General features: G+C 47.4%; 1 protein-coding gene across 2 annotated transcripts in view; it reads right to left on the bottom strand.

Moving 5' to 3' along the window:
• The window catches only part of NPTN (neuroplastin), a 57,269-nt gene extending 50,555 nt beyond the window's left edge, over positions 1–6,714 (bottom strand). For both annotated transcript variants that reach the window (XM_061349952.1, XM_061349951.1), the window contains exon 1: positions 6,485–6,714. In XM_061349952.1, the coding sequence (XP_061205936.1) occupies positions 6,485–6,572 (88 nt within the window). In that variant the 5' untranslated portion in view covers positions 6,573–6,714. The remainder of the gene's footprint in view (positions 1–6,484) is intronic.
• Between the last annotated feature and the right edge of the window lie 5,799 nt (positions 6,715–12,513).

Below are 12,513 nucleotides of genomic sequence, written 5' to 3' on the forward strand. Positions count from 1 at the left end.
TATCAGAAGCTGGCACAGTTGATAGAAACCCTGTGTCCCTGAGATTCCACCTTACATACCCAAGTCACAGCTACACTTCCCAAAGAGAAGAGAGACACGAGGACTCTTCCTCCCTCCTTCACAAGGAGCTGCAAAGCACAGCTCAGCTATTCCACCCCATCTCAACATCAAAGCCATTAAGAGAAGGATAAAGGTTCTCCTGACCCAGTGCTCTTTGGTGTGCCATTTGGGTCATATTTATTCAACATAAGCTTCCCAGTATCAGAAGCCACTTTCCCACACACACCTTCAAGCAGCCAAAACACTGTGCTAGTATGATGGTGCCATTTTCCACTGCATCCTGAAGATGAATGGTGTGGAAGAAACCCATCTTGCTCTCAAAACCCTTCTTAATTCTAACAGAGATCTCCAGTTTCTGTCACTGCATGATGAAGAACCCTTCACAGCTTCAAAAGTTACAGTCTTCTTTTCTTGACCGCATTTATGTCAGAGTGTAAGTGGTGAGTTAAACCACAGGGATGAACCAAATAAGCTTCAAGCTTATCAACTGGGCATGAATCTTTTAAAGTCTACAGTAGTTATCTTACATGGGGATAAAATACTTTCAAGTTCTGACACAGACATATAATCCAGGCTGGAATTATGTTTAGACCCCATCTCCTTCAACATCAAAAAGCCACGCAGTACAAGACATCAAAAAAAGTGTTAGAGTGAAAATACATTTAACATATCAAGATTTTTAAAGGCATGCATATAGTATTTCAGACAATTACTGTGATTTGAACAACTGGATGTTGTATTTGACATGGAGCTTTCATAACTCTTGAGTTATATTTTCACAGCCATTCTCCCTCTTCTAACCTTAGACCTTTATGAAAGGTATAAACTGACTTTATACAAGCCAGGTTTTATATTCCAAATTTAACTGCGGAAAATGCCAAGCCACTACAATCACTATGGAATCCTGAGATGCAGCTTGGTTAAAGGGGTTTAACTCAACACATAAAGGTTCTTCTCAAGCATCTAATAGCAGACTGTGTGCAGGATCAGATACTAAAGGTGCACATTCAGCCCCCAGCTCTGGCAGCAGAAACAGCACCTAAACCACTGGTGGGTTTCTGCCAGCAATGCCGGCGCAATTCTGGTGTGGGCAGAAAGTTCAGGTGGATGGAGAAGACAGGAAGGAGATCCTGCCCTCACATATGCTGTTCAAAACAAAGCATAACCATAGAGCAATCAACAGTTTCAGGGAAGAGCTCTAAAACCAGGTTACAGGGGAAAGTTTTGGGGTGTCAAGCTCCTGGGTTTAATTCAACTCCTCCTGCAGCCTTTGTGGAAGCTGGGTGAATGGAAAAGGGCAGACAGTGCCCATGTTTAAAACATTAAAATGGAAAGATCATGGAATTGCAGACCAGTCAATTCAATTTTAGTCTCCCAGAAGAACAAATCTGCTTGGAAGTGCTCAGAAAAACAGAATGGCTGTGGGGAGGGAAGAATCGAGCTGTATTCATACCTATGGTTTGATACAGCCCATGACTATCTGACCTCCTGCTATAAATTTAATAAAGACCAAAGGTGACTCTAGAGGAGAAAGAACAGAAGCAGTTTTCCTAATTTTAGTAAAGCTTTTAATACTGCCCTATACAAGGGCCTCATAACCAAAAATACAATCTCATTAATGTAGCTTGGTGTATCATGTGTGTGGGTTTTATGAGATACAGTATGTGAGGAGATGGAAAACAGAATAAAATAAGACTGATGATGGGCTCCAGGGGTCTCTTAAGCAGATAAAACCAAAGCTAGCTGAAGTAGGGGTGCATGCTCCAGAAGATAAACCAAGACTTTCAACAGCTGGAGGAAGACATCAGAAGCAGGTGAGATGCCACTTACCAAGAACATCTACTTAGGTAGTAAAGAAACACAAAGTAGCAGTCCTGCAATGTAAGATCTGACCACCACGAAGGATCCCACTGGACACGAGTCAAATATGTTTCACAATAAGAAACCTTGTTCTTAAGGTCTTGTGATGCAAAGGGGAATGCCATATGCAAGACACATCGAGTGATCCTTCCACTCCACTGAATCTTGGTCTGGTCCCAGCTGGAAGCATCCAATTTTACACATCACACTCCAGAAAACGTGACTGAAGAAAATGTGCAGAAAAGCACCAAGAAGGGCCAGGAAAATGCAGCTTATCAAGAATGACCATGACAATTCACCTGCACAGAATTGCTGATGAGAGATAACAACCTCTTCCTCCCCATTCTGAAAGGCATGAATAAGAATAAAAAGCCTAAACTGATAGGAGAGCAGGTTTGGGTTAGATTTACAGAAGAACTTTCCAGCCAATAGATAACAGAAGCAGCTTATCTAACTTTCAATCAACGTGGGAGCTGCAGCACCTCCAGCACTTGGAAGTGAAGAAGAGCTTGAACATTGTGGCTTTACAACCCAAGGATGAATCACAGGCTAGCATTGTCCTTTACAATGGAAATTCTTACAATTGCCTCCTCTGAAGTAGTACTTGCAGCAAAAGAAACAGCTCATTGTGAAGAAGATAATGCACCTCATTCATGAATTTCACAAGAAGTAGTCCTAATACAGTAGGATGTTGTAAGGATAGTTAACACTCAGAGTATTTCAGCATTGAAATGTAGTTCCTCCCTTTGAGTGTGACATAATTAAAACTATTGTTGGACCTCTCAGTTCTAGCAGTTATATCCTCTTTACCTGTTAGCTGAGATCTGTCAGAACTCAGTGCAATTTCAGTGTTTAGGCATTAGTCCCACAGCTTGTACTTAACTTTCCTATGCAGGAGTGGTAGGAGGGAGAATAGCAACGGTGGGAAAGAGACCAGAACTTTGAACATTCTCCTCGAAGCTCAGCCCACATTCATGCTCCATAAATGCTGGTTCTTAGTTTTATCTGGGAACCATTAAAGTCATGTCAGAATACAATCAGTGCAAAATGGATGAGAATCAGCAGCCAGAAATAGCATTACAAGGATAAAAGGAGGGGTTTTCACTTGCTCTTTTAAGAAGGATCTCATCTTAAGCAACCACTCTTCCCTGACTTTATGGTCACTTCTATATTGGCTTCTGCCAAGAGAAAAGCCAGGTTCCATTTTTAGCCAGCTAGTTAGTTCCTCCTCACTCACCCAGAGGAGGAGGAGAGCAGAGCTAAGCAACTACCACCTAACTTAATCTGTATTTCCACTGATGTCCAGCTTTGAACAACCCGAGTCATTTTATTAAGCCAGCTTTCAGTTTTACAAATGTGATGAAATGTAAGATTTCCCTTCTCTACACAATACATGACAAAGACTGGTTTGAAGTACACTTTGCCAGACCAAAGCTCTGAAAATGGAAGCGCTGGAAAAACTCCTAGCGATCCAACTCATACTGGTGTGCTGAAGAAGCACTGCAGATTTCATGGGGGCAGTCCAAGCATTTATTTTAGATGACAGTAAAAAATACAGCATTGCTCCTTTAAATCCAGACCTTCTAAGGTGAAGTATTAGTACACTAAGGTCTTTGTTTTTAAACAAGGAGCTGGAGAAACAAAGATATTGCAAAGGTTAACAATGAGCAACTGGAAAAGACATGTTATTCATCACCAAAAAGCAAGCAAAGTACCATTCCATGAGGAAGACGTTTTCCATTTGAAGCTCTAAAGTGATTTTCCAACAAATACCAATTGCAAACTACAGGTTTAACACAGATCTTCTTGACAGACTGGCTTTTTCCAGCTGTTCCTCATCCCTCTTCTAACTTCTTTCTGTTCCGTCACCAAACTATGCTCTGGATACAAGTGACAAGCTGGTGTGCATCAGAAATGCAGCCTCAAAGAACCCAACAAGTCCCTCCGAATATTCAGGAAAAGTTACATTTCTGCCATACAAACTTTCCTGGGATCTTTAGGTGTTTATGCAAAAGCTTTAAAAAACAATCCATGCAAGTGTCAAAAAACTACTTCCAGTTTTAGTAAGCTTAAATCTATAGGCGAGTCTGATTCAGAGTATTCTGCACTACATTCACTCTGGAAAACTCACTAGCAATTCTTCCTTCAGCCATCTCCTGTCAGAAGCAGACAAAAAAAGGCAGCTTCCCATAGCCACTCAGGATCCTACTGGGCATTTTGTGTTTCATGTGAGTGGTGACCTGCCCTGCAGCTTCAACAAGTACATTATGGTTCTTTCACCATCCTAAACTTGTGTGCTGTTACTGTACATTCAACAGCACTTGGGCTATCAGCTTTCACTACACTGACAGCTCTGTATCAATAATGGATAAGGGGATTCTTGCATATACACCCTGGGATCCTTCCTTATACCTTCAAAGCACACACCTGTGTGTTAGCCATGTTATAAAGGAGCTGTCACTCGCATACTTGCACACATCTGTTCAAACCACATCTTTTTTCTAATGACTTACAATCAGTACACACAACTCAGGAAATGGCTGTACCTGCTCTTCATGCCAAAGCAAAAGAGGAATTGTTCAGCCTCATGAAGCATTTCTTGCTGAAATAAAACAAACCAACCAGTTCCTCTGCAGCAGGGCCTACAACCTTGAAGTTGGCTTTACTATGTTAGAACAGCATTCATATTGGGTAAAAATTCAACAGCAGCAATAAACCTTATTCAGAAGGCTCTCCACCTTTCAGTTGGCTTCAGAATACTCTGCTCCTTTCCAAGATGATTTTCACTCACCCAAATAAACCCCTACAGCAGTGCAGAGTCTCCCTTCCCATTTAATTGCTTGGATGACCCTAGTTAACCCAATAAAAATAAATGAGCTTTCAGGCTACCTCTGGGCTCTGCAGTCTTACCTCATGCCAAGAGCAGCTACTGCTTGGTGAGCTTCCCATCAGGAACTGAAGTCATGATTTAGACAACTGAAAGGCTTTCCATTTATCCCAAAAATTCACTTCATTGTTGACCTCCAGACACATAACTACTGTCAAACACCACATGCTTGCACTGCCTACCAGCTATTTGGAACTGTTATAGCAGCTTCCAGCATTTGACGCCTTGCCTGCTAATTCTGCACAGGAACAGCTTCAGGCACACGACCCATTTAACTTGCTTGTCAGAAGATTGCTTTCCTCCCTCCACCCAAATACAAGAGGAAACCCAGCATGGGCAGATTAACCCTGTCACGAGTATGTTACCACACAGCATCTCCACAACTGAGAACCAGACTTTAGCCACAGCCCAGCCCAGCCAGTTCGTTCCTGGGAACTCCTGGAAGCCAGGTCCATAACTCCTGTTGAACTCCAGTGGAATTAGCCCACACTCTTTTAGGCTCCACAGAAAGTCCTCATATTGCAGAAAGCCCTCAGAAAGCAACAGCTTCCATTCATGCAGTGTGGATGCCACAGCTGCTTCTGTTTGGTTAACAGAGACATAAGGCCCAACTCTGGCTTCAGACTGAAAAACCTGCACATATAATGGCAATAATTCTGATCTGGGCTCTTTTGGACATTATTTCTTTCATCTGCATCTCTCCCATTATCGTCCAACATGCTGAAAGCCCCAGTGTTTCTTCTGCAGCAAACAGCCAGCAAAGCTGACCTCATGCTGTAAGGCAAAATTCTCCTCAGCTGAAGGAAAACGCTAGGACTGAGTTATATCTGCAGAGCAGAAAAGGATGAAACGATGAAAACCTGTGTGGAACTGGTATATTAGTAAGGCACCCTTCCCTTTTAGGCATCTTTTCCTAGCACACATAGACCGGAGAGCCTGTCATGAGCCAAGCTGCCTGCTCTTCACAGCATTTACAGGCCAAAGCATCCCTGCCATTAGCCTCCCCATGATGCTGCAGAAGAAGCCGCTCCAGAAAGCCCGTTCTCCCGAAGCCTGGAGCAGACAGACCCTGCAGGAGCGCGCTCCGAGCAGGAGGCTCGGCTAGGCCAGCCTCTTGGCCCCACTTTGTTCTGCCACTAATTGTCATGCACTTGGCTGCAGGCTCATCGGGGAGGAGGCACGGTGCGCTACATTTAGCTCATGCTATCCTACGACGAGAGGGAGAAGGGTGGCTTGCTATAGGTTTGGTTTTTTTTTTTTCCTCCTTCTTCTTTTACGCTCCTATCAGGAGACCTCTTTAGTTGCTAAGGAACTACGGGTTTATTGCATTATAAATGATTTAAGGCAGCAATTAAACCGGCAGATGCAGGTTCAGTAGGCGGGAGGAGATGTTCCATTTTACCGGCAGCACGAGACGCCTCAGGAGAAGCGGAGGGAAGGGCGGGGGGACGACACGGGACGACCCTCTCCTTCAGCCCCCCCTTTCCCTTCACCCCCCCTTCCCCTGAGGGATCTTAAACACGGGGGATTCCCCCCCAAAACGGGGTCGGACCCCGCCGGGCTCAAGGGGGCAGCCGCCAAGCCCCAGGCTATCGTGTCGAGCTTGACTCTCGCCCCACCGCCATAGCAAGCCCCACAGCAGCGCCCCCCCCACCCCCGCCCGCCGCCCTCTCTCACCGTTCTGCGCCGCGGCGGGTCCCGGCAGGAGCGCGGCCGTCGCCAGCAGCAGCGAGAATGCGGCGGGGAGCGGCCCGGAGCGCGGCATCCTTCCGTCCGCGGCCGGGGAGGGGAGCCAGGAGGAGGAGGAAGGGGGCGGCGGGGTGAGGCGGGCACCGGCGGGCGCACAGCGGCTCCGGCTCCGTCCTTCTCCGCCGACCTCCTACCGCAGCGCAGCGCCAGCTCTCGCGACGCCGCCGCCACCTCTCGCGAGATTTGACAGGGGCGGGGAGTGGGGGGGCGGCACCGAGTGGGGTAGCGGGGAGACGCGGGGTCGGATCGCCCCCAGCGGAGCCGCGCCGCCATGTTGGCGGTGGTCTCCCGTTACAGGCTCCGTTAGCGGCCGACCCAGCCTTTAGGCTCCCTTCCTGAGTGCCGGGCTCCTGGGCCTCGCACCGGCTCTGTGGTCCTGTCGGGTGCTGCGGGGTGGGCCCCGTGTCTGAGGCTGTGGTCACCTCAGAGCAGATGGAGGTGGGGAATGGCGGAGTCCGTCGTTTGGTGTGGGGAGCACCCACGCCTCCTCCGTTCGGTTCTTCAGGGGGTTATAACAGCGGCAGATACGGGGGAAAGGAGGCAGCCGGTTATAGTCACAAAGGTAATTCAGGGTTTTAGGTGCCATTCTGCAGGGGTCGGAGGGTGTCAGATGAACACAGTCTACACCAAAGCATTCAGCCACAAAAGACCTAACTTATCTTAAACACGGTTTTCTCAATCACAGCTGTTCATTTATACATACATAAAACCATAATGAATGTGTTTTCCTTCAAGGGGCCTGTCCTTATGTGCACAAATACGAGGCTGCAAGAAGCGACAGCGTTTGCCCCAGGTTAGTGGTGGAGCTGGGGACAAAAAGCAGAGGAGCTCGCTCCTGGCTTGCCATGCATGCCAAATGCCCTGCAAAACAGCTTCTGCTGAGCTCTGGGCAGCTCTCACTGCATTTTCCTGTTTGTAGAACACCGATTCCAGGTCAGAACTGTGCTGTACACTGGTTGCTCTGTGCTGTGCTGAAGCCTGCAGCCAACAGCAAGCCTAACATAGTGATTTGAAACAGGTTTCCAGCTCTTCTCCCTCACAGGTCAAAGCAAAGGGCTGGAGCCTGCAGCTCAATGGGACCCCATCATTGTAATGCACACCCAAAGTGGGGAGGTACAAGAGTTGCAGGAGATGGTGGGACAGAGCAGTGGGGGGGGAAGGAGAAAATCCCTCAAAACCAGATTTTTCTGCACTTATGTTTCCAGTCCAGAGATCTCTGCAGGCACTGGTGTGCCCACAATAGAGTGGGTGCAACACCTGCTTGCCTGGTGGTGGCAATGTCCAAAACTGTCCTCATTCCTCACCCCGCTCTGCTGCCGTGGTGAGAGCTTGTGTGACCAGGGCACACACTGCAGCCTTGCTCCCCATCATCCCTCAAAGCAGCCACTTCACTTGGTACCCCTCATCCTTTCCTTGCCCCGCTTATGCTCAGCTGATCGTTAGCAAACAGGCTCCAAGTCCTTTTAGTGTTGGTGTGACTCAAAGACTGGGAAGGAGGATGGGACACACCTTTTCCATGAAAAGCCTGCTGCTCTCTTGAAGCCGGGGAAGTTGCTCTTGAGCATTTCAGACTCCTGATGATCACAGATTCACAACTGCAGCTTCACAGGGCTGAGGTCACATGTGAGAAGCACTAGGGCATGTGCTAGTGCTGTATATAACCCTGACTGCCCCTAACTCTCCAGGGATGCTGTGTTGGTAGATTTGATGTGCATCAGAGATTCCACTGTGCTGTGCAGCCCGTGTTGGAGCATTTCCATGGTGCATTTCCATGACTCACTATTCATGCCAGCTGAATCATCTGTGACACTACTATTTGTTTTCTTGCCATGGTGCAGAAACATCCTCTTCTTCCCTTTGTGTGGAACAGTTCTGACAGTCACCTTTGCAAACCAGAAGGGATAGGCAAAAAGAGCCAGAAATCAAGGTTTCAGGCAGTGGCGTCCATCCTCCTGCTCTTTGCATGTTGTTTCACCTGCTGAACGTTAGCTCCAGCGGATTCTGCTGCAACTCCTTTTTGCAGGCACCCACTCGGCATTAGGCCTTACCTACACTCAGCTGTTTTCCAAGTTTGGAACTAGTTAGCAATGTACTTGCCTCTGAGCATGGTTTGTATCTGCACAGTAATACTTGTTTCGTAACCATGGCAGCTCACTGTGACTCATGCTGCCAGAGGCCTGGGCCAAAGTTAGCAGAAGGCTTTTTCTTCTTTCCCCCTCCATAACCAGCTCAGCACACTCTTGTGTTGTTAGATCTTCTCCCCACAATTGCATAACTCACCCGTCACGTTCCTCTGGCTCTGTGCTAGAGACAATCCCCAGACACACTGCCCTGCTTACCACCAGTTTCACCCTGTGTGTGTGCTCACTGGGTGTTTGCTCTGCTGGAGTTTCCCTTGAAGGCTCTAAGGTGGTTACCCAGAGCAGGTAGTGAAGATTGCACAGACCTGAGATACTGTGAACATACTGCCTAGGAAACTGAAGCGGTCTTTGCCATGGCCAGAAGAGGACTGTGCTGACAGACCTGATCTGAAGCTTGCTGTTGCCTTCAAGAGCCCTTTGGGGAACAAATAGGGTTCCTACAGTTCCCTGAAATATATATATTACAAGACCTATTCCTGCCATACTCCAGCATCCAGCCATGGCTAGTATAGGGTAAAAACCTGTTCTACCACATCTGAGTACCTCCTCTTGCAACAGGTTGCACTTATAGTGGAGAAAATGAGGGTTTGCCAGCAACAAATTCAACCTAGTGGCTTGGTAGGGAGGAAAGAGGTTTCTTACAAAAGCTGGTATTCCCCCAGGTTGAGCCTTCCCAGGCTTTTCTTATGTGGATATGGTGATTCCAGAGCTCATGAGTGGCAGGGGAAAGTCTGATGTGTCAAAGTTTCCAAATACAGTAACTCAAAATCCCTGCATTTTCCCTTCAAGCAAGACTCATCTTTTCACTGGGATGTCTCAGTTTTGGTTCTTCTCTGATAATTCCTTAAGTCTTCAGCAAAAGGTGGTAAGCAAATGTTGGATTCAGAACAAAATCCCCACATAATCAGCAGCAGATTCGTTAAAGTTTCAATTCTCGTGTTTCAAAGCAACATCAACCGTTTTCCTGCATGATCTTTCAGCCTGTCTTCTTGTGAGAGGAAGGGCTTATGAGATCCCTGTTATTCGGATATATTTATTGATATGCTTTGGCACTTGAAGCAAGCTTTGCCTCTAGGAGGCTCACTTGCACTCACCTTCATTTGCATCTATTATTGGCAAGTTGGAAATGTAGGGTAGAGCACAAAGCACTTGCTGACGTCTAGCAGCACAGCCCTGCTATTGCAGCAGCTCTCAGGGCTGAGAAACACCAGGTAATGCTTTGAGAACTACATGCTAGAGAAAACCCAGATCCATATCCAACAGGCTCCAATCAGCTTGGAGCCAGACACACACACAGAGTCTATTTGCAAACCAGACTGCACTATCGAGTGCATGATCAAGATAACATGTTTGTTTTGTGCGTGCAGGGGGGGAGAGATGAATGAGCAAACACAGTGCAATACATCTGTGCATGTATGTTATATAGAGCCAGCCAAACTCAGACCCCAGCCCTCCGTGCTCCTTGCTTGCCTTGCAGCATGGCAGAGGAGTTAAAGCATCCAAAAAAGTATCCCTGGCCTTTGTGTCATAGGGTTAATGTACGTTAGGTATATACAGATTAATCTCTCCAAAGGCACAATGGCAGGCAGGGAACACCATTAACCTAATCAGGGAACAGAATGGAGCTATCAGACAGAGGTGACACCCATCCCAGTGAGTCACCACAAAGGCTCTCTGGCTCTTCTTACAGACAGGGCTGTGCTGCATGAGGGACTGCTTGCAAACTTTCATCCTAAAGAGCCAGAGAAAGATTGAACAGGAACATAAAGTAGTGCTCAGAGGAATGAAGCACAAAGAAAAAGCTCATAAAATTATAGAGAAACATGCTCTGAGGAACGAAAGTTGGAGGAAAAGCTTCTAAAATTGGAGACAAGTGGCTTTCTGGAAAAAAAAAAAGAAGAAGAAAAATGGAAGAAAAGGAGGAAAGCTCCCAGGGTAGTAATAAAAGAATATAGATGTGCTTTCTTATTTTGCAGAAAGCTCCCTTTACACATCCCAACCCCACTGGGTAATGGCAGTTTGGTTATTTCCAGCAATCCCCCATCCTGCTCTATGTTCAAATGTTCCTGTCAGAACTGGTCAAAGTGTTTTAACTGATTACACCCCCCCCTTCTTCCCCAAAAGAACTGTTTTTTTTCCACACAAAACAATCATTGTGACAGAAAGGGTAGTGCTGGTCATAATTATTTCTAGTGTGAACAAAGAGTCCAATGAGAATTATCAGCATATTTGATTTCATCTTTGTTAGGACAAAAAGTCTTAAGTTTATTTAACCTTCTTTTCTGCAGAAAAAGAGCAAGAAGGACAGAAAGAAAGGAAAGGGCTTCCCCCACTCCTGACCCAACTTCACAGTTATTTCTCTCAGTTGTGATTATTTCATCCATACAATACTGATTTTCTCCACCCACTTTTTTAGGGAAGTGCCTCCAATAACTTAGTTTCCAGTCATATACACAAGAGCTGTTCCCTGACCTCATTATCTCAAGGAAAAGAATAACGTTATCCTCCTCCCGCTGGGAGCTGTTCCATCCAGCCACACCGGGGGACACCCATGTTATCCCCAACTTGTTCTTGCAGGCTGTGGGTCCCAGCCAGAGACCTCTGAGAGGGCTCAGGGGGAAACCAACATCTGGAGCAGCTGGCAGTGATGCGGGGATGAAGCTGTGGCTGATGCCGTCAGGAGTAGACGGCAGGTGGCACCCATGGATTAGCGCAGGGTTTGCTCAGGGTGAGCGTGAGCCTGGCTGAGCAATGCCTGCAGCTAGGGCTTGGCTTCATTTCCTGGAATAGGCAGAAGAGGGATGTGTAGATTGCATGCAGGGATATCTGTGTCCTGTGGGGGATGGCCTGGGGCTATCACCCATAGGTCATTCAGGACAAAAGGGACATTCAGGACAAGGGTTTTAAACTGAAAGAGGGGAGATTTAGATATGAGAAATAAATCTGTTACTCTGAGGACAGAGACACTGGCACAGAGTGCCCGGAGAAGCTGTGGCTGCCCCATCTCTGGCAGTGTTCAAGGCTAGGTTGGACACAGGGGCTTGGAGCAAGCTGCTCCAGTGGAAGGGGTCCCTGCCTATGGTAGGGGTTGGAACTGGATCAGCTTTAAGGTCCCTTCCAACCCAAACCAGGCTGAGATTCTGTTAGCCTGTGAACTTGGCCTTGGCCAAGGGGAGCTCACAGCACGTAGGGGTGTTGTACCAGGAAGCACCAAGGACACTGCTCCCTAAGGCAGGGGGAAGCAAGGGGACATGGTGGCTAGCAGGGATGGAGCAGCCCCAAGGTACCTGATTAAGGAGGGCAGGAGGCAGCCAGGAGCCACAGTCTTCAGGCATGTCCACAGCAGTAAGGTAGGCTTGAGGCCAAGCTAAGAAATCAGCCCACAGCTCAGGATCAATTCTGGTGAGGGCAGCCAAGGTCAGACACAGCCAGGACAATGTCCTGGGGCAGGTTCAAGATGACAAAACAGACCTTGATTTAAGGTGGAAATCAGTCTGGATCAGGATTCAGATCAATAGGACCCATCATGAGGTAGAGGTGTTGATAGGTCTCAGCTAGAGGCCAGCACCCCAGGAGCACAAACAAGGATAGAGGGCCCTGGGCTAAGCTTAAATAGGCTGCAAAGCCTACAGGCAGGTGTGGGTGTGAGTCCCAGGTGGGGCTGCTCAGGCTCATTGGCATCCTCAGGACTTGTCACCCAACCTGCAGGCATCAGTTGCTCAAGAGATAGATGAGCTTGTGCCATGCCCAAAGCACTGCACACCGTTTATTACATCAGGGGACACCTCAGTGAGCCACATGGGCCCTCATCTTGAG

Source organism: Neopsephotus bourkii, unplaced genomic scaffold (assembly GCF_033783945.1).
Source record: "Neopsephotus bourkii isolate Nb327-2 ecotype Australia unplaced genomic scaffold, CSIRO-AGI_Nbou_v1 NB_463, whole genome shotgun sequence".
Taxonomy (NCBI): domain Eukaryota; kingdom Metazoa; phylum Chordata; class Aves; order Psittaciformes; family Psittacidae; genus Neopsephotus; species Neopsephotus bourkii.